The sequence below is a fragment of the Anoplopoma fimbria genome, chromosome 15, assembly GCF_027596085.1.
Source record: "Anoplopoma fimbria isolate UVic2021 breed Golden Eagle Sablefish chromosome 15, Afim_UVic_2022, whole genome shotgun sequence".
NCBI classification, from domain to species: domain Eukaryota; kingdom Metazoa; phylum Chordata; class Actinopteri; order Perciformes; family Anoplopomatidae; genus Anoplopoma; species Anoplopoma fimbria.
The window spans coordinates 4266215-4293840 of record NC_072463.1 but is presented as its reverse complement, the minus strand read 5'-3'; the positions used below and the strand labels follow the sequence as shown (position 1 = coordinate 4293840).

The 27626-nt window shown below is 38.3% G+C and overlaps 1 protein-coding gene across 1 annotated transcript; it reads left to right on the top strand.

Moving 5' to 3' along the window:
- Positions 1–144: 144 nt before the first annotated feature.
- dnaaf9 (dynein axonemal assembly factor 9) lies at positions 145–25940 on the top strand. The gene is made up of 37 exons (XM_054614272.1): positions 145–200; positions 4241–4320; positions 4506–4631; positions 4720–4844; positions 5224–5320; positions 5446–5552; positions 5666–5743; positions 6074–6175; positions 6291–6346; positions 6458–6593; positions 6916–6997; positions 7259–7295; positions 7398–7482; positions 7576–7652; positions 7772–7816; positions 8004–8049; positions 8145–8256; positions 8520–8590; positions 8818–8865; positions 8966–9056; positions 9370–9473; positions 9569–9712; positions 10472–10557; positions 11039–11140; positions 11822–11939; positions 12085–12173; positions 12331–12465; positions 12778–12903; positions 15723–15760; positions 16617–16752; positions 17054–17140; positions 17833–17939; positions 18228–18302; positions 19116–19303; positions 19458–19523; positions 20569–20662; positions 20994–25940. Exons 1-37 carry the CDS (start codon positions 145–147, stop codon positions 21098–21100), a joined length of 3459 nt encoding a protein of 1152 aa, XP_054470247.1. The 3' UTR covers positions 21101–25940.
- The last annotated feature ends 1686 nt before the right edge of the window (positions 25941–27626 follow it).

The following is a 27626-nucleotide window of genomic DNA, read 5'->3' as shown; positions in this document are numbered from 1 at the left end:
AAACGCGGAGTGGTTTGCTCCGTTGCTATGCTAGCCTGTGTAGACGTTCTCCAGGGTGATGAAGAAGATGTAGCTTTTAGTCGGCCCGGAAAATAAACACACAACGTTATTCGATATAAAAACGTATATTTGTCATAATCCACCATGGCCGCTATGAGGAGAGTCAACGGGAAATTATCGGGAATCAACCCAGTTGTCAGGTAACGTTCATGTCGGAGTGAGTTTCTTACGTTGGACGCGTCAGTGAAGCGGCCAAGCTAACATGCTAACGCTTTTAGCATCAGGTACCGTTACAGTGGACGGGGATGCTAGCAGGGACGGCTAGCGTTAGCATTGTAGCTTGTGAGGGATTGTCCATTGGCTGGTTTAGCAATGCTACATGCTACATGCTACATTATGTGGAATCTGTTTACTTTTGCATCATTCAAAACAAACAACAATAAATAATCTTGTTTATTCTCTTACTTTGCTGAGATTAAGTCATAATTGTAGCATTTTAATATCAGGTTATCTCAAAATTGTGAGATTGGTTTAAATATACTGTACATTTATTTTTATTTATTTTTATTGTATAATACAGTAGCAGTCAAACGTTTGGACACACCTCCTCAACGGTTTTTCTTTATTTTTCATTTTACTTTTATTTATTTTATATATATATTTTTTTTTTTTAATTGTATATATATATAGTACCAGTCAAAAATTGGACACACCTTCTCATTCAATGGTTTTTATTTATTTTTATTTTTATTTTTATTTTTATTTTTATTTTTATTTTTTTATTTTATATTTTTTTTTTTTAATTGTATATATATACAGTACCAGTCAAAAATTTGGACACACCTCCTCATTCAACGGTTTTTCTTTATTTTTAATTTTTTTTACTTTTATTTATTTTATATATATATTTTTATTATTTTTTTTTTAATTGTATATATATATACAGTACCAGTCAAAAATTTGGACACACCTCCTCATTCAACGGTTTTTCTTTATTTTTATTTTTATTTATTTTATATATATATTTTTTTAATTGTATATATATATACCAGTCAAAAATTTGGACACAGTTTTTATTTTTTTTAAATTTATTTTATATATATTTTTTTTTTTTAATTGTATATATATATACGTTTGGACACACCTCCTCATTCAATGGTTTTTCTTTATTTTTATTTTTATTTTTATTTATTTTATATATATTTTTTTACAATATACATGCTACATGTACGTGGAATCTGTTTACTTTTGCATCATTCAAAACAAACAACAATAAATAATCTTGTTTATTCTCTTACTTTGCTGAGATAAAGTCATAATTGTAACATTTTAACATCAGGTTATCTCAAAAGCGTGAGTGACCATTGAGATTGGTGTAAATATTTATTTTACATTTATTTTTTTTTGTATAATACAGTAGCAGTCAAAAGTTTGGACACACCTTCTCATTCAATGGTTTTTCTTTATTTTTATTTTTATTTTTATTTATTTTATATATATATTTTTTTTTTTTAATTGTATATATATATATATATACAGTACCAGTCAAAAATTTGGACACACCTTCTCATTCAATGGTTTTTATTTATTTTTATTTTTATTTTTATTTATTTTATATATATATTTTTTTTAAATTTAATTTTTTTAAATTATATATATATATATACAGTACCAGTCAAAAGTTTGGACACATCTCCTCATTCAATGGTTTTTCTTTATTTTTATTTAAAATGTTACTTTTATTTTTATTTATTTTATTTAATATATATATATATATATATATACAGTACCAGTCAAAAGTTTGGACACACCTTCTCATTCAATGGTTTTTCTTTATTTTTATTTTTATTTTTATTTTTTATATATTTTTTTTTAATTTTATATATATATACAGTACCAGTCAAAAATTTGGACACACCTTCTCAGTCAATGGTTTTTCTTTATTTTTTTTTATTTTTATTTTATATTTTTTTTTTAATTTACACTTTAATTTTATATATATATTTTTTCAAACATTTTTCTCATTCAATGGTTTTTCAGACCCTTTTATTTTTATTTATATTTTTAGCTTATTATTTATTTTATATATATATATATATATGGGAATGATGCATATATATTTATATTTTATATATATATATACAGTACCAGTCAAAAGTTTGGACACACCTTCTCATTCAATGGTTTTTTTATTTTTATTTATTTTTATTTTTATTTTTTTATTTTTTTATATATATTTATTTTTTAAATTTAATTTTTTTCTGAAATTTTATTTTTCTTGGCCGATTTTATATATATATTTTTTGTCCCTATATATACATGCTACCAGTCAAAAGTTTGGACACATCTTCTCATTCAATGGTTTTTCTTTATTTTTATTTTTATTTTTCTTTATTTTATATATATCTTTTTTTTAATTTTAATTTTTTTTGGCAATTTTATATATATATATATATACAGTACCAGTCAACAGTTTGGACACACTTCTCATTCAATGGTTTTTATTTATATTTTTATATTTTTATTTTTATTTATTTTATATATATACAAGGCTCTTTTTTTTCTAGGAAATTTAAATTTTTTTTAAATTTTATATATATATATGGCAGTACCAGTCAAAAGTTTGGACACATCTCCTCATTCAATGGTTTTTCTTTATTTTTATTTAAAATGTTACTTATTGAGTAGAAGCAATCAGTTTAATTAAACACAGCTGATTTTTATTTATTTTATATATATATATATATTATATACAGTATTTTCAGTCAAAAGTTTGGACACACCTTCTCAGTCTATGGTTTTTCTTTATTTTTAATTTTTATTTATTTTAAATGGTGATATTTTTTTTTTATTTTTATATATATATACAGTACCAGTCAAAAATTTGGACACACCTTCTCAGTCAATGGTTTTTTATTTTTATTTTTATTTTTTATTTTTATATTTCCAGTCAAAGTTTTTTTGGACACACCTTTTCATATTCTTGCACTTTTTCTTAATTTTTATATTTTTTAAATTTTATTTATCTCTGGATCAGCCACATTCTTATTCTTCTTTACCTTCTCACCAAGGCTCTTCTTCCATGATTGCTTTTGGCTATTTCTAGGAAGAGTATATATATATTTAAGGATATGGAGGCCACTGTGCTCTTAGGAACCAGTCAAAAGTTTGGACACACCTTCTCATTCTATGGTTTTTATTTTATTTTTTTTTTATTTTATTTATATATTTTTTTTTATCCAATCAGTTTAATTTTTTTTATATATATATATAGTACCAGTCAAATTTGGACACATTCCTATTCAATGGTTTTTCTTTTTTTTATTTAAAAAAATGAACTCTAATTTTAGTTTTTAAATTTTTTAAATTTTATTTCTATATATATATTATATATATATATATATATATATATACAGTACCAGTCAAAAGTTTGGACACATCTCCTCATTCAATGGTTTTTCTTTATTTTTATTTTTAAAATTTTATTTTATTTTTATTTATTTTATATATATATATATACAGTACCAGTCAAAAGTTTGGACACATCTCCTCATTCAATGGTTTTTATTTATTTTTATTTTTTTTTTATTTTTATTTTTATTTTTATTTTTATTTTAAATATATATATACAGTACCAGTCAAACGTTTGGACACATCTTCTCATTCAATGGTTTTTTCTTTATTTAATTTTAAAAAGAAAATCTACATTGTAGATTAATATTGAAGACATCCAAACTATGAAGGAACACATATGGAATTATGTGGTAAACAAACAAATGCTCAACAAACCAGAATATGTTTTATATTTTAGATTCTTCAAAGTAGTTGAATGAGAAGGTGTGTCCAAACTTTTGACTGGTACTGTATGTTTTATTTATTATCTTAATCTGTTTCTCTGTACTTGAGCTGCAACACCCACATCCCCCCCATGGGGATCAATAAAGGAATATGTATCTATCTAGATAATGATCTTGGCTATCATGCATTTGTCATTAAGGCCTTTTGCTTTAGTTTAAAGTTTTTCTGACAAGGTTTTGCAAAAAAAAAATATATATACAAGGTCCAGCTTCTCTCTATTTCTGAGGTGGTTTGTTGTGATCAAACTATGAGATGTGTTTGAACACATGTGGTACTGCTGTTTCCAAGGTTCAAATCAACCTTTAATTGTTTAATGTTAATAACAAACAAAACCATGACTATATATATATATAAATTCTTCTCTTTTTATGTCATTTTCCAGTTGCTCCCGCCTGCGTCAGGTTCAGTCTCTGCTCCTTAAGGGGGGCATTACCACTCCTGATGGCATCCTGTGCTCTCTTGGTATGTTAAGCTGCAAACTTTTTTTATTTTTAACCTTTATTTTTTTTTTATCTGGCCTGGTTAACTGCACTGCCAACTGCTAAGGCTGGAGGAAATCCTTTATTCAGAACAGATGGCGTATAAATAAATGAATATGGCGAAGCAGCCAATGAATGAATATTAATGTAATTTTTTGTGTATTTCAGGAATTGACAGCAGGTATAATGAGGGATGCACTGAGCTGGCGAAATACCTGTTCTATGGACTATATGAAAGGAATCAGCTGCATCTGGAACATGTCCTTGAGGAGTTTCCTGATGAAATGATGGATGGTGAGTGTTGTTCACTACCTTTGTAATCATATTTCTGTGGTTGTTTTAGTTTTTATCCATTCTGACACATTGCTTGTCTGTTTTCCAGATGTAATCCTGCTGATCAAGGCAGAGTGTGTTCATCTGTACTGCAACCCAATGAACTACAGTTACCTGTTGCCCTACGTGTCCCACTGGAGGAACCTGCATCTCTACTGCATGACTGAGGCGGAGGTTAATGCTTCAGTCTTGTCATTCCCATTATCACAGTTCCTGTACGCTTCAGTTAGGAGTAGGAACTTAATCAAGAGTGTTTTGGCATGTTGATGAATCCACCTGGCTGACTTCTTTTCACTCACTTGCCTTATAGACAGGTTAGCTTAAATGTTACACATAGGCTGCACAGTGAAAGCAGCAGACTCACTTTCATCAATGACACAGTGTGTTCTAGTTTTTACCAATGTACCTGTAATGTGTGTGCAGGTGTCTCAGTCCCTTTAGCTAATGATTGCCATTGCTAAAATGCTTTTAAATGTGACCCTTTGTAGTAGCGTTTTTGATTGTCAATCCTGAGATCGAGTTCTTTTTGTAACTGTCCCATCTCCACACACAGTGTGAAGATGAAGAAGCAGCAGAGGAATTCAAAATCTCCAGTTTTGTCACAATGGTGCAGGACTGCTATCGCATTGGAGTACCTTACAGCTCTCGGGGTACATATCACCACATTCATTCACTACACATGTGTGAAAGTGATAGTGAAAAGTATACAAACACTTTTTAAAACATAATTACACCAACAACACAAGTAAATGTTTGCTCCTTCTTTTACTTTTAGGTCACATCCAGAGGTTTGACATGTTCATGGTGGAAAAGTGGCCCCTGATTCAAGCATTTGCCCTGGAAGGCATCGGTGGAGGGAGCTTTTTCACCATGAAATACAAGGTACCTTCAAATAATGACACAAAATTGAAAGATATTTCATGTTCAAAATGTTTGTCGCACAACATTGTACTTGTACTGTTTAACCTTGTTTTTTTATATTCCTGCTTTTCCAGCTGATGGACATGAGTGAGAAGCTGTGGCAGGTTTACAACAGACTGGACCCAGTGTCCCTGGATAATCTCCTCACAGAGGTAACACCGGACTTCTTTTTCCATTTGCCGTTATAACCTTGAAAAGATTTAGTTTCATGTTCATGTCCAAAAATCTATTTGAAATGATCAGTTATTAGTTTTTTACCAGCAGTAATTGATCAAAGGTTACATTATCTAAACAATTTTTAAGGCTAGCTGATTAATCAGGCCGTCATTTATAGAATAATTAATTGATTTGGATAATCAAGTTGTCATAAGTGACATTAATATTTTCTTTATAGTCATATGTAAAATGTGAAGTTGTGTACATGACCATGTAGTATGATGCTGTATGTACTCTAACCTTGGTGTTGTTTGCTGTTTTTTTAGGACTTGGTGAACTTTGAGAAGCAGTGGAGTGGCTTTTTCTCCAGCATGGACCTGGAGAGCCATCTGTCCATCTTGGAGCTTTCTGAAGCGCAGGCAGGAGAGGTACGTTCATCAACATTTATTGGACAGGGGAAAGGTTTAGTGCCTGAAATGAGATTAAAGTATTCAGCTAAGTGTACTTGTGTCTGCATAAAGTGTATTCTCATCAATTCCACAGGCTTTCCGTACTTACTACTCTCACGGACTGATCTCTAGCAACATCACAGATAAAAGGTATGCTTCTTATTCAACAATGTCTAAATACTGATATTATATTCATCTGTAGTCTTGTGATTTTCTAGGACGAAAAATACAATTGTCTTATTAAATGTTTCTTTATTTCAGTAAAAGTCAGCAGCCCTTTGTGTTGTTTGGAAAGCATTCCTCCTCAGAGGATTTGGAGAGTTATTCCTTCAACTTTCCCTCAGAGAGTCATCAGGTCCGCAACACAGGACCTGTGGGTTCTGCAGCCAGACACATGGTGAGCAGCCTGAAATGGGAAACAGTATGATAAAGCTAGCTAACACTGTCAACCACTAATAACCTTCAATGTTTTCTACATCAAATGGCTCAAGTTAAGAAGGATAAGTGACCTGCAGCACCACCTGGTGAAGTAATTTGGTACAATCAGTGTTGACAAATCATCTTGGAACATTTCTTGTCGGGAAACATGTGATCACTGACCCCATGTCTCCTGTAAATATGAGATTTAGATATATTTGCACCACTATTGTCCGTGTCATTTGTGAAGTTGGAACATTCCATGATTGTATCTTTCAAATAAACACGTTTTTGTTCATCAGATTCTACAGTGTGTGGCTCCCAAAGGACCTATAGCCTGCTCTCGGACCTATTTCTTTGGGACCAGCCACTCTCCATACCTTGGTGAGGTTTTACTGTATGACTGTGCCTATTTAATATTGATTAACTGTAGGTTTTCTACATTATTGTCCTTTGCATCACATACTTGCTGCAGAGCATAGTTTATTTACACAGGGGTTAAAGCGGTACCTACTTACCCTCACAATTGCTAGTGTGAAAGTTAAATGTAGGGTCCAGGACGGGCTTGGCCTGCCGTGGGTTAATTGTAACATGAGAAGCCCTTATTTGTATCGTTAGTATACAATTTGTTTGTTTCGTCCACAGGAAATGAAAACACAGAGCAAAAGACAACAGAAGTCTTGTAAGTGCTTTAGTTTTGAATCTCCTAATTTATATTTTTTCCCTGTAAGCTTTTGTTAAATGTTACAGAAAGTCTAAATGAAATATATATTTTTCTTTTCAGGGTTTTGTCACAAATATATTCAGCTGCTGTTCAAGCAGTCCTGTCAGGAATCAAATGCTTCTCCTTTACCTCCAGCGCTACCAAGGTTAGAAAAACAAGAGCACATATTTTTACATTTATCTTTCAGAATGTACCGTAACATGTGAAGTTTATCATTAAGGCGTGTTTATTATTGCAGGCGAAGGATGTAGCAGAGAACACCTTTCTACTGGCTTTGGACTCGATGAGTTTAAATCAGTACCGCAGTTCTCTCAGGTACAGATTGGTTTTGATTTTTTCACTCTCATCGTCTGTGTGAGACTTTCAGCCGAGTGTGAAGTGTAATCTGTTATCTATTGTTTGAGTTGATTTGACTTTGTGTTTTCTTTCCTCAGGTCCAAATGTGAATTCAGCATTCAAGCAGTGAATATGCAGGGAAGGTGGGTGTTAACTAGTCCTTAATTGTCATTTGCAAGCATTTGCTTTTTCTGTTTCTACGCAACTGGAAAATGTGTGTTTTAAAAAAAATAAGAAAAAAAAAAGAACTATCAATGCTTTCTTAAAAAAACAATTTGTAAAATTGTGTGATATCAGATTTTAAGAACCCAGTTTTATTTATTTTTTCAGGATCATTCCGCTGACTGATGAAGACAGCCGTTACGCTGTAAAAACAGTAAGTTCTAGAGGCAAATACATTTTATGATTGAAACGTGACTTGTAATTACAATTTTCCTTTATTCATCTAATTAATTCTACTTTTGTTCTAAGGCCTCCATGATTGTCTCTGACATCCCAGACCTGCAGTGGGAGGGGGGCGACCTGGGCTCTGTGGTCTTCTCTGAATCTTTCTTGGAGTCCAGCATCAACATTCAACAGAAAGGTACAGTACTGATTAAAATGGAATTACCAACTGATTCCACAAAGGAAATTTGAGTTACCTACTGAAATAAATACAGTGACAAATTAGGTTGTAAAACTGTAAAAGAAAAAGGCAAAAGTCATTTTGTAACAACTTTGCAGGAGTATAAAAATAGCCTTCTTCCTGCTCTGAGGATCATATTTTTGATTCATGTTCCCTTCTTGTCGTTCTTTGACTTTGTTGTTTGTGCTTCAGTTTAAACAAATTGGTTTCCTCTCCTGCAGATGGCACTGTGTCATCAGACAGCTGCTACACCATCCTGACTACAACTGTGCCTCGATACGCCTCCTGGCTGGTATGTGTGGGGCTGAAGATCAAAGATTAATGTGATAGACAGAATGGATACAGACTGAGTCACTTAGTCTAGATTTCTTTACAGTTCAAGTTTTACAAAAACACACATCCCAGTCTTCTTCTATCCAGAAATCATGTTGTCTCATCCTTACTTTAAGGAATACACCATTTATTTTTCCCAGCATTGTTTGTTTGGTGTCCAAAGTCTTACGGTCATGTTTTTTTCAGATGGAATCTGATGTCAAGCAATCTGAGCAAGCCCAACATATTGCTAAGGTAAGTTCAGAAGCTTCATGTGTCCACTGCAGTGTATGAATACTTGTTCATGTGTGTGTGAACATGTGACCTCATCACTTACAGTATGTGTCTTCAACAGAAAGAGGAAGGCACCTGTCTGGGAACTGCTCTGACTGTAGCTGATGCTGCATATGTTTTCTCCAGCAGTCAGCTCTCCACACCTGAAGAAGGTGACACTCTTCAATAGTATTGACATTTCTGACATGTTGTTTGTATTTATATACAGTAACTCACAATGCTGCTGTATAACCTTTGATTCTTCGATTACTGACTTAGCCTGTCACATTTAAACACAAATGAAATTCTGTGAATCAACCACTTTTAATGAATCCGTTATTCACAGTATTTATTTTCTGTTTAAATGTGACAGTAAATTACAAGATATATTGTTTTTATTTATTCTGGCCAATGTCTTACCTCATCATGTGACAAAGATTTGTGGTTCTGTCTTATTCCTAATATTTCTTCAAATGTTAATTATAGGAAAAATCATTTTCCTCTCTGATGGACTCCTGTTTATCCATTCTCAATATGGAAGCATCACACTGTCCAAGGATCACATCAGCACCATCAAGTTCTATGACCCGGTAATATTCACAGTGTATGATCACATTTATACTTTTGTGCACAAGTCATATCGTGTTGTTTCATAGTACATTAATGATTATCGTCTCACTACCAGGACTCCAGCGCTGTGGCCTCTCTCCTGGTGGAGTACGACAGCGGCCTGCTCCCCCACCTTCCATTCCCACTCCACAGCGCTGACCATTGTCTGGTCTTTGCTCTTCAGCCGAGGTCTAAGAGCCACAGGGCCTTCTATTCCAAGGTAAGACCTTCAGCCAGTGACCTCTGACAGGGTTTGAGACTCAACATACACATGATTCAGTCTCTCATCATGCCTGTATGATATTTTTCGAAAGATTTCTTTAAAGCAGTGGTAAACATAGTTATAACTGCATTATCACTATTGGTATATTACTTAAAGGTCCAGTGTGTAGCATTAAGGGGGATGTATTGGCAGAGATGGAATATGATATATGTAGTATGTTTTCTCGAGTGTATAAACACCTGAAAATAAGAATTATGTTTTTGTTACCTTAAAATAAGCTGTTGATATTTACATATATGGAGCAGGTTGTCTTCACAGAGCCAGCCCTCATGTTTCTACAGTAGCCCAGAACGGACAAACCAAACACTAGCTCTATAAAGGGCTTTTGCATTTTCACATGGGCCACATAGTTTCCCTACATGCTTGCCACAAAGGAGAAGTCGTAAACTCACCACAAGATGCCACCAAATCATACACACTAGACTTAAAGTGTTCAAAACATGGCAAAAAAAGAAACATATCCGATTTTATCAAACGTTCTTTCAGGTTTTATACAATGCTATACAGTAATTTGCTAAATTAATATCTTGTCAAGTGTTTAACTCCCACTAGGACTGTTTTTTTTTCTGAGGGATTGTGTTTTTGGTGTTGAGTCATGGCTGATCTATTACTTTAAAACAAGCCATCTCCTTCATAATTGTAGGCTTATTAAATATACAGCTACAGTTGTGTGAACCCTATCTCTCTTGGTTTCAGGTTTTGTCTGTGTGGCAAAAATCAACATCTGGACTGAATCTGCAAATGGTGGACCAAAAGCACCTGACCTGGAACCAGAAAAACATGTAAGATCATTTTATCCCCTTTTCAATATTACATTATTACATTACATTACAAACAGACACCAATATAAGATTAGTTGTCTGTTTGCTACATTCTATTGTACCTTCCTTGGAGTCTGGAAAGTAAGCAGTTTGTCCTCAACATATCACAATTTTAGAAAGATGTTGTGATCCTATTTGATCCAATAAGATCAATTGAAAAATAAATCAAACCAAATATGCAGACATTTTTTATAGATTCGGACAAAACATTGTTAATTTTTCACATTTTTGACATATTTGAGTATGTTTTCCCCGAGTGTCCTTTTCTTCATGTCACAAGATTTTGATAGTCCTTTTACCATTGTTAAAAAAAAAAAAAAAAGTTTGTGATTCAGTTTAAAGTTGAATCAGTCTTTAGACCCTATATAAGGTAGGTATTTAGGGGTAACTCGGTCCATGGAACCACAACAGAGAAATTATAATTACTTTTTTGTCCTCTCAGGCACACCAGACTGCAGAAGCTGCATGACAGTCAGGAGCCACCGGTGGCCAAACGCAGAGGCAGCCTGAAGACTTCATACTCCCAGCTGCCAGAGCAGGAAATGTTAGTACACACTCGAGTCATTCAGTCCAGGGCTTCACAGTTGGTCCAAACAAGTAATAAAACCTGATGCTAGGTATTACTTGATCATTGGGATGTCTTCCCAAAATAGCACATTAAGCCTGTGTTTCTTGATACAGTTGGTCTTGGCTGACCATCGATATTTGAAAGGTCTTTCCCGCTGAGAGAAAGTATCTAACATTACTCTTCCTTATCTGGCCCAAAATAAAGAGTACACACGCATTTATTTTATTTCTTGCCATTGTAGCTGTAACAAAGACGACCACATGCAAGGATAACTCGGCTTCCCTGTCTCCCCAAATCTGTCCCCTTGCATAATTAGACATCCAACTGTTTAAAGCATTTGCACCCAGAATTAACATATCACATGGTGCTTCTAAAAATGTGTTGCTCTCTTTTGCAAAATTTTGCATTTACTCTCATTTCTAAGCACTCTGTTCCAGCAGAGATAATTCAACAGATTTTTAGCTTTTGTATAAATGTAAACTGGAGCAAATATGAGTTAAGAGAATTAAAGATGGAAGGAAAGTCTTAAAGGGGAAACTGTAGTACTCCCTTTTGTGCTTTGCCTTACATGTTTGGTTCTGAAATACTTTTTTCATTGTGCCAGTCAGTTCTGACCTCATTTCTGCTTACTGATCCTTCTATTCTGGTCTACACCAGGTTTCTTCAGCACTTTGCGTTGAGTAGTATCGGTCAGGAGCCCATTCTGTACGACCACCTGGGGGTGCTCTTTCCCTCTGCAGAGCTGAGGAATCCAGTAAAATGTCAGGGAGACAAGGTGAGCACAGTGACTGAGGTGCAGCTGGTCTTCCTCATTTGAAAAATGTATACAAACAACACTTCCTGGTTCCTACAAAGAGCGCTTTGTCCTTTATTTGGTGGAACCAGTTCTAATCTCATATGGTCATTTTGTATGTGTCCAGGTTGTCATCACCATCATCACTGGATTACCAGGAAGCCATAAGAACAGACTCTGCAACTTCCTGGTCCAGTTGAACAAGGAACATGGAAGGTTAGAGAGATTTCATCCAACAAGGCTCCCTCCGTTTGCATTTTGTTACAGTGTTGCTCTGTTATTATTTCTGATCTTACATATACACGTTGTAGCTATTAGCAACACGAACAAAACTTACAGTTACAACTTGTTTTTCATTTCATCCGTACTCTAGGTGGGTGGTGTACAACCCTGGTCCTGACAGCTGTGACGGCTTCTCAGCCTCTCACCTGCAGCAGTATTTGTCCAGCTTCCTGGAGAGCCAGAGAGGCCCCGGAGGCAAACCCCGTCTGTTGGTTCTCTCACCTGGGTAAGAAAGCCCGCCGATCAGCTTGATGCATCTTGGATCTGAGAAGTCGAGACTACAGTAGAGCAGAGCTGAGCTAAAAGGAAGCATTTATATTCCAATAGAACTACAATTTGAAAATAATACTAACATGTCATCCCAGTACATAAAACAGATCTTGGCATCTGTACCCTATGAGTACTTTGAGTATGTTGGGGGTATTCAAACTCAACAATATTGAAGAAATTACAAAAACAAAAGACTGAATTGATTTACTGCTCATTGTCAGTGTGTACGGACTTCATTGTTCATTTGTTAATGTTTCTACTTGGACAGATACACAGATGTTCTGGATGTGGTCCAGGCTGTGCTTTTCCACCCTGACCCAGTTGTCCAAGCGTGCTTCACCATCGGCTCCGTCACTGCTTGTGTGGACCCCCTGGCCTCCTGTGTGGAGCACAGGTGACTTTTCTTTCTCCAGTAGATTAGGTCTCAGCACTGTGGCTGTTAAGAGGAAAGAAAACATAGCAAACTGATTGCCATAAAGTAATGTATATCATATGAATTTGTGTCCACTGACATCCATCTAGCTTTCGTTTAACATAATCACACAATTACGAACTGAAGTAGACAAAATTCCTGACTGTCTGCCAAACGGACTGGAACTAGAAACTAAGTGAAATGTGATGGATGACGATAAGACAACGCAAAGACATCATTTTTCTAATGTTTGTAAAATGTGACTGCTGTTAACATATTAGAATTTCAACATTTCCAATATTTACTCTAGCCCCATTTCACACTGGAAACTTAAAGCTGCTGGTTTAGTTGATTTTCAGAGGATACCCCCGCAAACTCTTTGCAAACCCAGCTCCGTTGCCGGGCCAGCAAGCCCTGGGATAAAGTCAGGCGTAGCCAACTTTGGAACGTGCCAGAGTGAAAGCTTTCTTAGCCCCGGGCTAACAGCTTCTTTTGGCCTGGAGCTAAGTGAAATGTGAAGAGCGTAGTGGACGTGTCTCACATTGTGCATACAGAAGAAAAGGTTCTGAATTAGTTTGCTGTGTGTGTGTTAAAATCATATCACTTTCATATATTTTGAACGTCATCATATGATATAATGACCTTATTGATAAAATATGAGTTATTTAATTATATTCTGCTCTGTTCCAAAAAACAACCAATTTATTGACTCGGTTGAACTCAACTCTAACCCGGCACTTCAGTACATGTCACAGTCCTGCAGCGGCTTCACAGTAAATGCCAGAATGAAGCAGCCGTGTGTATTACAGCACATCTGTATGAATAGCTTCCTTAATAAAACGTCACCTAGTCCATCCAATGAGCAGCAAACACTCAAAACGTGTAAACTTGGAACATGGCTCAGAAACGTTTGTGACTTTCTCTTTCGCTGAGGACGGCAGTTGCACCCAAACATGATTCACTTGAATTGATTTGGTGACCCAGTTTCACAACAAATATCTCCTGCAGCAAAATCCACTACTCTTCTATCTGTCCGTATGCTTTTTTTTTCAAAAACATAATTTTTTCACCAAAGCACAGTTATTTGCTTCTATTTTTTCCTTTTGCATGCAGCTAGCAAGAAATGGGCATTTAGTTGTTGCTTTTTTTGCCTAATTTGCAAAGTTAAAGTAAAGTAATTATGCTGAAACACACCAGTGGTAGAGCCTTATATACAAATCGAGGATTTCATTTAATTATGTTTTTAAGCAACATACGGACAGCCGGACCAGATGATGACAGACAGGGCCGGATGTTAGAGGTTTCCAGGACGAGGTTACATGAGACTTTTAGCTATTAGAACTCAAGGCTGGGTCCCTTTTACAGAGAGGATCAGTCCTACATTTAATCTCACTCTCCTTTTGTTACAGGCTTTAGATGTAGCTTACAGAGCTTCTCACTGTCGAAGATTGACTGAGCTGCTCCACACAGTATGACATACCACTCGGGGTAATAGGCTGTTTTCCACTGCACAGCCAGGCTGCGTTGGCCCGTGATACTTACATACAGATGAAGTCGGTCTAGAGGGTCTACTTTTTCCAACATGCTTGGAAAACTAATTCCACTCTCTTCTTCAGTAGAAATGTTATTGAAAAGCCAGCAGGTGTAATAATAATACTCTGCACAGTAACTCCTAAATACCAGAACATATATGCAGGTACAAAAAACTCCCACAATCCTTTAGATGAGGTGATTGTGAAGCTAGCTAAACTTTAATAGTACATCTTAAACAAGTTTTGCATCCTGTGCTGTAAATACGAAGTGCTGACCCTCCAGCCAAACCCTGAAAAGCCCCACTTGGCTCTGCAGTGGAAAAATGTGTTATAAGAGGTTTAGTTAGCAATGTGGTTAGCACTGACTTTTCCATGTGAAGCATCTTCAACAAGCCCCCCCGTCGCTGTCTGTTCCCATAGATTGTGTGGCGATCTGCAGACCCACTATGGTGCTAATTGGGAGTGGTTAGCCCAGCTTAGGCCTGACCTGCCTGTCAAACCCCCCCCCCGCAGCATAGCCCCTCTAATCCCCCCAGGTCCACATGTGTGACCAGCACCCCCATCCTCATGAAGCTCATCAGTCAGTCATGATCCATTCTTTGTGATGAATGTAGACAGTTCATTACATTAGGACAGGAAAGATGAATGCCTTTCAAATTGCTGCCTAAGAGCTGCTGGGGAGGGTCAGTGGTGGCCGGAGAAGGGGGGGGGGGGGGGGCTTGGCTCGGCTCGGAGTCACGGTTATTCAGAAAGTGGTGTATAACACTGATCGATTTGAAAACTCAGGATAGATTATGTTTAGATTAAATCAGATTACAGAAAGCTTTTACATTGGTCGGTGGCCAGTCACAGTCATGATGTCATCCTATGAAAAATGAACCACGATTGATAACCGGACTGCTAGCCAACAGCCAAAACACAGAGTTAGCCTGTTTATTGCTGCTCAACTTTGGCAAAGACCCATTAGTCATAAATTATGTTATTTTTAGTGATGATATTGTGAAACTAGAAATGGGTTAAATTAAAAAGGACTGTTAATTAAATACATGAAAATACAGCTCTAATGCTCCGTCCACATTACAGGGCTTAAAAGCTTCTAAAGTTAACAGGTCACTCTGGAACAAATCCCTATTTCCAACATTATCCACAGTGATCATCTTAGTCAAACTACATTTCCATTTGAATGGTGGCTGCCAGTCAGTTTTCACCCTGTGCTTAAGCATACTGTATATTTAACTTGAATATTCTGTGTCTTGTCTGCCTCTGCAGGTTTGCATTTCCTAAACTGTTGGAGCAGTGCAGCCAAGGTAAGTCCTGTCTGTTGCACAGTTTCCCAAAAAATACATTAAGGATAATTTCATAGTGTAATGCTGTTTTGGAAGCTGTACAGCATATCCATACCAAACATATACTGCTAGGTTGGGATATGTAAGAATAAAGAAATGTTCTCTATGATTTTTGTCAAACTAAATCAGAGGAGAAGTTGTACATTAATGACAAAAAAATACTCTCACATCACAGTAAAGTAGCAAATCCATCACTAACACCAAGTGAATAAGAAATATATTATATAGGTGAAACAATGCTTTGTTGGTAGCTTTTTATTTACTTGTGACATGTGTTGTAGTTCCATTCACCCAGCAGCAAGACCTCCATATTTGTCTGCTTCACAATATTTACGATAAGTTCTATGTAAGTTAACATTTGGGGATTGAGTTTGCCTAACTGAACTCACAGTGAAAATATTACCCACCATGCAGTTATTCTCCACCATTATTGCTGTCAAAAGTTGTAATACAAAAGCCCTAAGGGTCAACCAATAACAGGTTCAGCACCCATTGCCCAACCATCACTTCAGGTTTAATGCCCAAAGTTTACCTTCCATCTTGTATTCTGAAATTAAATATTGAAGAGCAGTCTGGCTGCCGCAGAATTATTTATTATGTCTTTTTTATACCTTATCTATTGTTGTTAAGGAATCCAAAAGTCAGTTTCTCTATAAATTCAGCTTGCAGGTACAACATGGCAGCAGTGATGCCGAGAAAAAAAGAAAAAAAACTAGTGTGAAATGGTATTTCTGCAGGGCCTACCACAGACGTGATTTTGTATTCCAGTTTCTCCTGGAATTCATATTCCCTTTATTTGCTCCTCGTTGTGTGTCAGGTATTGTGAGTACAGTGGTGTTCACCGGGCTGACAGCAGAGCAGAAGCACCCTCTCATGCAGCATGTTCAGCAGTTGGTACGCTCCGCCAACCCCACCGCAGCCTTCATTCTGGCAGAGAGAGGAGCTGTCACCAGGTAGGCGCCCGCAGAATCATGACCAACGCCGCAAACAGTCATTTAACTGCTTTTATCTTTGCTTTAAATATTCACTCTATTACATTTTATTCCACTTACTGAGTCTTTGTCTGTATCTGGTGGGTCAGAGCACTGTACGGTTAGAACATTAATGTGTCATGAACATTTCCCCTTGCAATCTGTACTTACTCATATTATTTCATTTTTGTAATTAAAAGCCTGTTATGTATTTTAGAAGTTTTGTGAATAATTGCATATGTTTGCAAAGTTAAGAGTTTTTTTTATGTGTGTTTTTAATTAGGAATGAAGACGTGAATCTGATATTTTCTGATAGCAGCTTCAGCGAGCCCCAGATGCTGAGAGCACGTTATGTCCTCTACCCTGGATGGTAAGACCCTCCCCCTCTGTACCTCTTCACTGACTCTGACCCTCTGTGTGTCCTCCCGTGTCCACACCGAGCAGCAGATTGGCGTTGATTCCTTCCTCGGCGTTCCTCGGTCCCACCTCGCCTCCCTCCCTGCAGTTTAATTGCCACTCGGCCTCAGTGGTGGGGGTATCGGCCGCTGATTGCTGCAAAGCCCCTCGGGGCATCTTGTGTTCCATCACCAGCTGCCTCCTGGCACCACAGTAACAAGCTGTTGGCCATGCAGTTGCCATGTACACAGAGGGGTTCTCCTTCCCTTTGGACCAGGTCCACTCAGCTCTCATGCCTCAGATGTCAGCCTTATATGAACCTCTGCTAAATCCTCCCCTCAGATCATACAGCTGGCCAGAGTCTGGCCCGTTGGATTCACTCGTCTTTGAGCTTTAGTTTGCGAGTGTGTTTGAGATGCTTCCTACACGTCCAAACCCTTTGACCGAAACAATAATCTTTTTCACCTGCCAATGGAGAGTATTTACATTTACAGAATGCTCATCCACTTCCACGTTTATACCAGCCAATCAGAAACGCTGGCCTCTTTCATGTGGGCAGCTGGTAGAGTAAACAACTTTCCAGCCAAAGACAAAATGTAGCACAAACATTTGGCTTGCTCCAGACTTAACTTTCTCACCATTTGTGTAATGTGCAATGTGTTTCAGGTGCAAAGGGCGCTTCTTCTCCGGCTGTGGGTCTCTGGTCCTCAGTCAGCAGCGCGTGGCTTTCAGCCGGCCCCTGGAGAGGCCTCTATTTGTCACCCGCTGCAAAGGTGAGACGGAGAGGAATTCTCCCCCCCTTTCTTTTTTTTTGACTCTCACACGTGACAGAAGTTCCAGATATGAGCTGGCAGGGTTTGATGATGATTACATAAGCTGCCTTTCTCTCCAAATATGGAGACAACTGAGGTCTCGAAGTAATTGCCCGCTGTTGCTGCGAAACAATCTCTATTCCCAAAGGATGCACTTACTGCCAATTGTGCTTTCCAGGAAACTGATCATTTAAATTAATATTTCAAAACACACTTCTAACTGCTGAAACTCTTATCCCTTTTCCGTAGCATTCAAGTCATCACTAAAGCAAAGCCCCTTCCGAGGAAATGTGTACAATGTTTGGGGAAAAGTCCGATTTTCTGGTAGGAATAACTTATTTACATCTTATTTTTTGTTTTCAAAAATATATTGCCACTCTTGCTAACATTTGACATTTTCAGATCGTATTTTAAATTCCACAGAACTGGCTATTGTTAAAGCATTACTAAACATATGTGACTTCCTTCCTTGGTAAATGTTTGACCCGCATTTGCATTTCCCAGTTTTGGGAATTATTAGAGAAAAGGTTGCCCTCAAGGCAGACAAGAAGCTCCTGACGGTAGGAATACTGCTCGGTTGTTGTCTGGTGTTTAGAATTCAGCTCATAGTCCACTGGTTTGGTTTCCTCCGTATGGTTTCCCCACTCTTTCTTTCATCTGAAGACCTGTGTGGCGTTGTTGCATGAGGAGAGAGTGCAGGTGCCTGCGAGGAGATGACATGCAGAGAATGTGCAGATATTTGTGAAGAGCTGGGAAGATGCAGCAGTTCGGAACGAATGTGGAGACTGTACTGTGCCATCCTTATCCTAGTACTCACATTTCCCTGGTGTCAAGTGTGTATTACAGTCACTGTCTTTAGGGTAGTGAATGATTTACATCACTTTATATTTAGTTCTTTTACTTTATTTCATTTGGTATGTAGCTGTTGCACATTCAGTACATATTTTACATTGAGTTAGAACGTATTTGACATCCTGTTTTCTTTTTAACTGTACACGTGAGTTCTGAGTCAGTGTGGCAGCGGAGAGGCTGTATAGACGTTAAAACATTAACGCCCCGCCGACAGCATGCTTCGACTATATGAAGTGTTACACAAGGTGTGAAGAGTATGTGCTCCTTCATCTCTGGACCCTCCAGACTCAGACCAGCTGATGGAGGTGAGCTACAACACAGTGAGCGGGAGCCTCAGCATCGTCCCAGACCACAGCGTTGACCCTCTGAACCCGGGCCCCGAAGAGACCCACACCTCCTGCTTCCTGGTCTCTGATGGTGTCGGCCTCACCGAGGAGGGACTGAAGGACTGGCTCAGGCTGTGTGCCAAGGAGGTAGGCATTTAAATAGCGTTGCTGTTTTTTAAGGCAATAAACACAATGAGACTCATGTATAGATCATTTTTTCTAATTTACATAAAGTCGAGTACTGTATGAGAAAATCAATTTGCGTGATCACAAGGCTGTTGTTTCTCTTTGATGTTAACAGAAGCAGAAAAAGAAACTGAAGAGGACTAAAAACACCCTTTCACATCAAGAAATCAAGAGCATACATGTGAGTGTGTTTATTACATTACATTACATTACAGTCATTTAGCAGACGCTTTTATCCAAAGCGACTTACAGGAAGTGTGTTCAACATAGGTATTCAAGAGAACTACTAGTCACCAGAAGTCATAAGTGCATCTCCTTTCTTAAACAATCATCTTAAAGCATAAACCAGAGCAAAAGTACAGTGCAGAGGCAAATTACTACGAAAACAATAATTGCAACAGACTAATACGAATACAATAAGTGGTACAAACTAATACGAATAGGATAAGTGCTACGAGGAAGGCTCAGGGTAGTACTTCATGAAGAGGTGAGTTTTCAGTTTATATTTATAATTATTTCAAATATATTGCCATTTTATATTTACCTGGTAGAATTGTGTGTGGACAGAACGACATTAAAGCTACTCTGAGGAATATTATCCACTAGGAGTAATGTTTTTATGATCTCACGCCTGCTTTGTTTGATAGTATATTGAATTACTAGTATGCTAGCAATGCACACATGTACTTCCCTGCTGCTGGTTTCATGATTGGTGGCCGTGAGAAATAAAGTAGGCAGCAAATCTGGATTATCGATTATGTAGGTTTCAAATTATTCCAAAAATCTTGCTTTGCAAATGTGTGGAATGATATGCATTCAACATATGTTTTAGGCCCCGTGGATACATGGACACATGCTTTGTGACAAACAATGATGTAAACATAACTGTTTGCTTACAATAAAAGTTTTTTGTCAATAAATAACACAGCAATAGGTAGAAGAGTATGAAATAGTTGACACTGAACAAGCCTCACTAGGCATTTTTATCAAATTTGTCTTGATGATTTTCATTATCTTCAAAGATAGCTTGGGCTTGGTTGGACTATTATAGATGTGCGCTTTTTCAGTCAAAAACTTTAGGCGTTTTCAGACCAGAAGAACTTTTTTTTATAGTTCTATGAACAGTAAGTTGAGTTGCCCAAAACTTGAGCCAATGTTTGCAGTTCCTCTTAGGGAGTCCCCAGAACTGTTTGACTTTACTTGATATCATATGTTTTTATATTCAGATGACCAGGCACCTGGACCCTCTACCACAAGGCTACTTCTACAACGGTCATCAATATGTTGACATCTTTGGAGAAAAGATGAACTTCCATCCCTGTATCCTTTTCATGGTAACTAATGTCTGTTTTAAAATATCAACTACATCTAATTTGGAATTCCTTATATATTCCAAAGGTTAAAAAAAAAAACCAATACACTTAAATCAGAAACAAAATCCGATGGGGTTACAGTCTATGTGAGTCAGATTAGTTAATACAAATCAAGCTCAGTGTTTGATAAGTCATTAAACATTTGTTTCTATCTATATTTAATGCAGACCTAAACAGAGCAGTGACCATAAATCACTGTGCAGCTCTGCCTGCAGCTACATGTGCTGTTTGTTTGTGGTGATTGTGCTGCTGTTTCCCTTACATTGCTCTTATCGCAGACATGGAAGACTTTATTAAGGAGTACCTCGCCGAGGCCAACAAAGAGGTCGAGCTATTCAACCGTCAGCTGGAGCTGCAGGGACAGCCTGACCTGTTTGATCCCTGATAGAATCTCTGTGTATGTCCACTGCCTCCATCACTCTTATTTAACTCTTAAAGGGAACCACTGTGGGAGGGACAGGGAGGGCACAGGGCTTATGTACCGAACACTCCACTAGAATGGTCAATGTGTGGTCACACCACATGAAGCTGCTGCTACGAGCCCATTCATTATCTACGTACTATGTCACTTTGTTCATAATTTGGTGACATTAAATAGGTCGAGTGCAGATGAGCGTTTAAACAATGACATCACCGATCAAAAAAAAAGTGCACGTGGCATGGCGGTTTGCCTTATTTCCTCACGACAACATCACTAACTGTGCAGTTTGGCGAGTTCGGCATCATATTTATCAAATTAATGCGACAAATCGATGTGGTTGTCTCCGTTAATCCAAATTAAGACGGGTTGTCAAGAAATGAGAGTTGCTCACAACTGCGGACAAATCTGAAACATAACGCAACACAAGACTCCATCTTTAAACCGATGTGATTACGCCGCTAAGCCTGCGAGCGATGAGACTTTCACAATCGAAGGGAATTTCCCAGAGCACTCTCCCGTAAGCCCGCGCGTTTCTGTGTATCACAGTTGGCAAATTAATGCCTCTATTTCTGGACAGGCATGGATAGCCGTGTGATTCTGGTGGGCTCCCCGGTGGGGTTTCTCAAGAATCGCTCCTCCTCTGTTGTCACCCAATCCACGGCCCACCTGTTATCTTGTCTGCGTGCCACGCTGCAGCAGAGGGAGCGCTTGGCCACCGAGCTGTAAACATTGGACAGCCTGCTGGCTGCAGACAACTGATGAATGATGCCGTTAATCACATAGCTAAACGCCGGCCCGGTGCTTTATTTTAAGACTCTTAAAGTGAATCTAAGGAAAGTGCAATAAAGCAGACTTCAGTCCTTGCAGCAAAGCGTCCTTGTTATTAAACAGCTGAGGCCGTCAAGAAACACATTGAACCACTGAGGTAACACAGTCCAACACAACCTTAAAGCACTCGATTCTGTTTTTTATAAAGCTGCTAGTTAAAAGTGAGAAACCAGGTAGTTAAGCAAAAGCCTCACTGCAGCCAGGTGTGGATCACTCATTTCACCATTTTGGTCAAAAAGGTAATTTCTTGTAAACATTCCAATGTTTAGTTTCTTTCTTTTGGGTCACTGCTTTTGGGAGGGAGAAGGGGAAAACGAGATAATCTGGGGATGTTGGGTTAGGTTTGGGTAAACATGAGTAGAGCCTTTAGTGACCGGAATAAGGCTTCGTATCGGTGATGTGATGTTGCAGAGAATCAGACTTTGTGTCCTGTTTAAATGAGTAGTTATGCTACAGTCCTCTCTGCGTTCGTGTGTCACACTAATGTCCTATGCATGTCTTCCTCTTGTCAGGGTTCCTACACAGGATTCGAAATTTGTTTGCGAAATATGTCCGATAATTTCCGTGGAAAAAATGCGTCGTCGTCAATTGTGTCAGCTGCACATTTGGGTTCCTGTGAGAACCGCTTTGTGATGTCTAAGCAAACAAGCTTTTCAAAGTAAAAGCGTGGTAAATAAGTGGAATTTAGAAGTTGAAGAGTGTAGGAACCCTGGTACAATCTCTGGAGCTTTGATGGCTTTCATTCATAATGGGGTCAGCAGTGTTACATGAAAACTAATTAACACGTTTTGGGTCAAGTGGTGCTAACTTTCGAGTGGATTGATGCTCACAAAGGAACATTTTAGTGCACGTAGAATATGTGCACATGCTGCTGCTACTACAACGGTTCGATATATTGCATTGGCCTTTTACAATGTACCAAAAAAACCAGTATTCACTGAGTACTCTGAGATATTTACCGTGTCGGATAGGAGAAGAAGTTTGTTTCTGTTAAGAGCATAATCTAATTCCTAAGCCGTGGAGGGAAATGTTTGCTTTTAGGTTCTTATCTCGGATATTATTAGATCAGTGGCGACCTTAGTGTTGCCATTCACAGCGGCGGCTATGTCATGTTTTACATGTCAGCCTGTCAACAGCCAGTAAAAAGAATACATAATGCAGTTTTCAGCTGGCAGGCAAAAGAGAGAGTGATAACATTGTTAGCAAGTTATTTCTCCCCCCTTTGACTTGTGTCAATCAGTGCAGAGTCAAATAATCCAGAATCTGAACTCAAGCTGACACTGCTGGCCCCATCCGTCCTCTCAGTCGAGTCCACTTTGATCCGAACAAGCCATACCGTCTTATGCTAGATGTGCCACTGTCTTTTAGGAGAATAATACAAAGCATAGAATAGCACAGAGCGATGAAGTATGCCTCTAACACGTATTACCCCATGGCATGTTCCAGCCAGCAGAAGATGAGCTCACATGGAGAGGAGGAGCTCACCCAAAGTTACTCATTCCTCTCTTACACTCCTGCTCTTTTACTCTATAAAAGAAGTGCAATTGTACCTTGTGTTTTTATATATATATATATAGATATATTGTACTTACAGTACCCTCTTTAAAAGCTCTTTAAGGACAAAGCTGATCAAACAGATGAAGCTGCTAAATTCTCAGTCTCTCACAGCTCGTGTTCGGTGGTCTGCTGGATTCTGGGTATGATCGTTTGTAGCTCCCATAACACCATAAAGGGTCTTGTTGCAAAATGAGATGCCACTTAGGAAAAAAATGATTTACCTCGGCAACAAATGACAACGTAATCCAGCAAACAGATTACAGTGTTTAATTTTTTAAGTGGGGCAAGATAATACCCAACATTAATCCTCTGTTGACAAAATAGAAAGTGTTGTTTAAGCCGGATGCCCTGTTTAACGTTTCAGGGATGCACTCTTGTTTCGAGCACCAGTTGCTGTCATTCTGCAGTTACGTAATACTGCAGAGAGTTCCTCTGACTGACAGCGAAATAGTTGTGAGGCTGATGTGATGGGACACTAAGGGTTCCACCACTTTCAAAACCTGCTGCACACGTCAAAGAGCAGGGAAACGGAGACTATAATTGGCCACGAGATCAAAAAGGAGTCCTTAAAGAGCTGTTTGTGATATTGAAAAGAAATAACACTAACACATATACACGACTACTACTACAAGTACGTCCACACTACTTTGCATGTGTCGAGATTTGTCATGTGAATATGATACCGCGTATATTCCGACAAAATTGCCTTTCACCAAAACTGGTCCAACAAAGAGAAAATGATCTCGTTTATTTTACATATCTGCTAAGAAATTTGAATTACCTCGGACATGAAATAGTATTTTTATAAGACTGTGAATTGAGCGTTCTAGATGCAAGAAAAACGTTTCCTCTCGCAAAAGCGGATGCAAATTCTTTTTTAGGAAAAAAAATAAAATAAAAACAACCTCAAAAGGAGAATCTGATCTGATTGTGAGACGTCAGGTTTCTCCGATCCAGCAGTGCCTTGGCCACGGCTAAGAAAAGCAGAGATTAAAGCTGCATTCAGAGCTCCATACCGCTCCCTGACTCTCGGGGAGGAGGGAGGAGGAGGTGTTGTCAGGCGAGGATCCGTCCTTCAACAGTGTTGGTGAAAGGAATCCATAGAGTCGTTCTTTAAAGCAATGTGTTTTTACCAAGTCAGAGGGTAAAGTAGGCGATGTCACACAGGGGGGGGGCCGTTGGAGGGCTCGGGGCGATTCAGGTATACTTACAAACTAACCAAAACAGATGTTGGAATACGGGCTGGGTACTACAGAGAGCACAGTTTGGACACTTACGTCGTATTTACTGCTATTTAACGTTGAGCTGCGTTGTTGTCAATGTTCCTTTAACATCAATAACAATATCTTAAATAATAGGAAATAGAGATCATTATTCTACGCCCAGCCCTAGTTGGTACGCAAAACCTCGAAAGGTGCGGACCGAACAAAAAGAGGATTGAGTTTGTTGGGTGACCCCTCCTGATATTGCACATGGGGGCGGCCAAAGAGCCCTCCACAAGCCTCTCAGTGTGACCGCTACGCAGCTCTCTGGCAAACCGAGCACCCGGGTGTCTTCATCCTGTGTGTGGAGGCGAGCCACTCTGTAGCTGAAGTTATAGGACAAAAACAAAGTTTGGTGTTAAATCGTTTTATATAAAGGGAGGGGGGGGGTTTATTGTACTGCAATATGACAACACAGTGCAACACAGTTTTTTTTTTTTTTGTTCTTTTCAAGTTTTGAATATTTGCTCCGAAGTCAAAAGGGCCAACTGTGTGGAATGTATGCACTTCTTGAAGAGGTGGATATTTTTAAAGGTGTTTTATTTTGTTGTTTTTTTTGCTTATTGGAGAAGTCGCCTTGGAAATGTCATTTTGAAACCGTCCAAACATTTCTCAGGCCTCGGGGTGGAACTGTTCAGACTAATCGTTGGGGCCGTTCCGTCTTATCAAGGTTCAAAGGGAATCACATGCCCACAGTCCTCACAGACACAGAGAGGAATTTGCTCAGGTGTTCTTATTATTTCCTCACCTGAGATTACATATTTGCCCCCAAAAAGAGAGGGGGTGGAATTGTGGACAAAATATCCTCTGACCGTGCAAAAAAAAAAAAAGGGAGTTTGTTAATCTGTGTCAAGTAACGGTAACGACTCATGTCATGATGGCAGAATTAGATCTGGGAAAGAAAAATAAAAAGCAAAGGGCTCATTTCTTCTCCTCCGTCTACAGGCCGTCCAACGTAAAAAGAAGAAAACTCACTTCAAAAGTGCCAAACTGACTTCCACATTTTCTTTTTAAGGGTGTTCACGTAAAGTGAGCAAAAACTGAATTGCATTTGCACAAAACAACTACTGTAACTTCTGTTTTTTTCCTGTGACTGAAGCTTTTATAATCTGTTTGTTTTTATTGCACCACGTATCCTATTAAATATTTATATGGTTGATCAATGCTTGTTCTTTTGTCGTTTAATGCAACATTTAGTCACTGAAGGTCTTCTTGCTGTACTTTGAATGTGCGATAACCATTTTGCTCTCAGATGTCAGCAGCCACTCCTGCAGCCAGTTCAGCATAGTAGTGGATTTGTCACTCGGTGAGACGACATGGACTCACTCTGTGCGGCCGAACCCTGTATCAGCACCGACTTTAGTTATCGGGACCCGGAGAGGTAGACTAAACGGAATTACTGTGTGTGTATGTGTGTGTGTATATAAGCTTGTGTGTGGCTATTAATGCACTTTGTTAAGAAGTAACGGCAGCTGAAATAGTGCTGAGAGAATGTGAGGAATCTTGCACACACAGTTTTAGCCCTCCATTTCCTCATGCTGTGTGTGTGTGTGTGTGTTTTAAAAGAAAGGAAGATTGTGTGTGTGTGTGTGTGTGTGTGTGTGTCCTTGTATTGTTGCCAGGCAGATACAGTCCTCCGAATGGCTCACCTCTGACATCAGCGTTTCCTCGCCTCTCTCCTGCCACCAATGTGCCGCCAGTTTCTCCCCAGCGACTCAAGGCAAGACTCCCCCCACCACCACCACCACCACCACCACCACCAAATCCGCCCAGACACACTTGACACACTTAAAAACACACCCTTACTTTATCGCTCCCACCATTAACCGCCCTTTTTTCTCCCCCCGCCCCTCCGTTGTATTTTTACTGAGGCTATTTGCGGGCTATTATGACAGCCGCATGTAAACACTCATCACTCTCGCTGGCGTCTGCCAAATCCTGCAGAGTGGGCCCCGGTCACTGCAACAATGGTGCACTGTACTGTGTGCTCGATTTGTTCACTTTTATTAAGAGGGATTGTGAGCTATTTTTTCTTTTTTTTTTCTTCTTTTAAACTGAAGCCAATAAACTAATATGTTGCATGTTTTGGTGCGATGGAAAGGAGGGCGTTCCCGGCCTTGACCCCCCCAAACACAAACTGTCCCCTGAGTTTGACTCGTTTCCAGCTGCATAGTTTGTTAAACCCGACATACACTCAGTTGCCAGTTTATCTCGTAAAGGAGAAAGTGATGCGGTCTAATTCAGCCGCTTTGAGAGGCCATGTTGGAGGCTGCAGTTTGTGGTGCGGTTGAATTTTATGGCGTTGTAATGACAAGTGTTTCTATTATTTTGTCCATCCAATTAACATCAGTGAGGGTAGGCTTAGTAATAGAAAGAAGTCTGTATAAGTGAATACAGTTCAACAGAACAGAGAGCATCCCACAAACTGTAACCCTCATAAAGGTAGGATTTATTATACCACTGTATTAGACTGCATTGGTTCAAGCTAGGTGGGTTTAATAATCTAGTAACTGAATGGAAAGTTTTTTTTCTAAACTAGTCATTGATTATTAATTAGATTTTTTTTAAGCATTGTCCCATATAAGCACATAAAAAAATATAACCTTATAACTAAACTGGTTAAAAACTAATGAAATAAATAAAGTGAATACATTTTAGTTTTTTAGCTATAATGAATAACTCACTACCAAAAAAGGGAATAAGCAAGAATACTCTCAACTCTCAAAACATTGAACCACAAAAATCAAACTGACATATTTTATGGGATGGCTTTATGCTGCAGCTGCTACTATGTAGTACAACGACTAAACATTATGGACATTCCTACAGAGTCCTAGCCATGT

Excerpts from the sequence above, each read along its gene's own strand:
- dnaaf9 (XM_054614272.1), top strand. The coding sequence starts at position 145 with ATGGCCGCTATGAGGAGAGTCAACGGGAAATTATCGGGAATCAACCCA. Across the intron at positions 5,744-6,073 it reads TGGATAATCTCCTCACAGAG|GACTTGGTGAACTTTGAGAA; the intron begins GTAACACCGGAC and ends CTGTTTTTTTAG. Across the intron at positions 6,594-6,915 it reads GTTCTGCAGCCAGACACATG|ATTCTACAGTGTGTGGCTCC; the intron begins GTGAGCAGCCTG and ends TTTGTTCATCAG.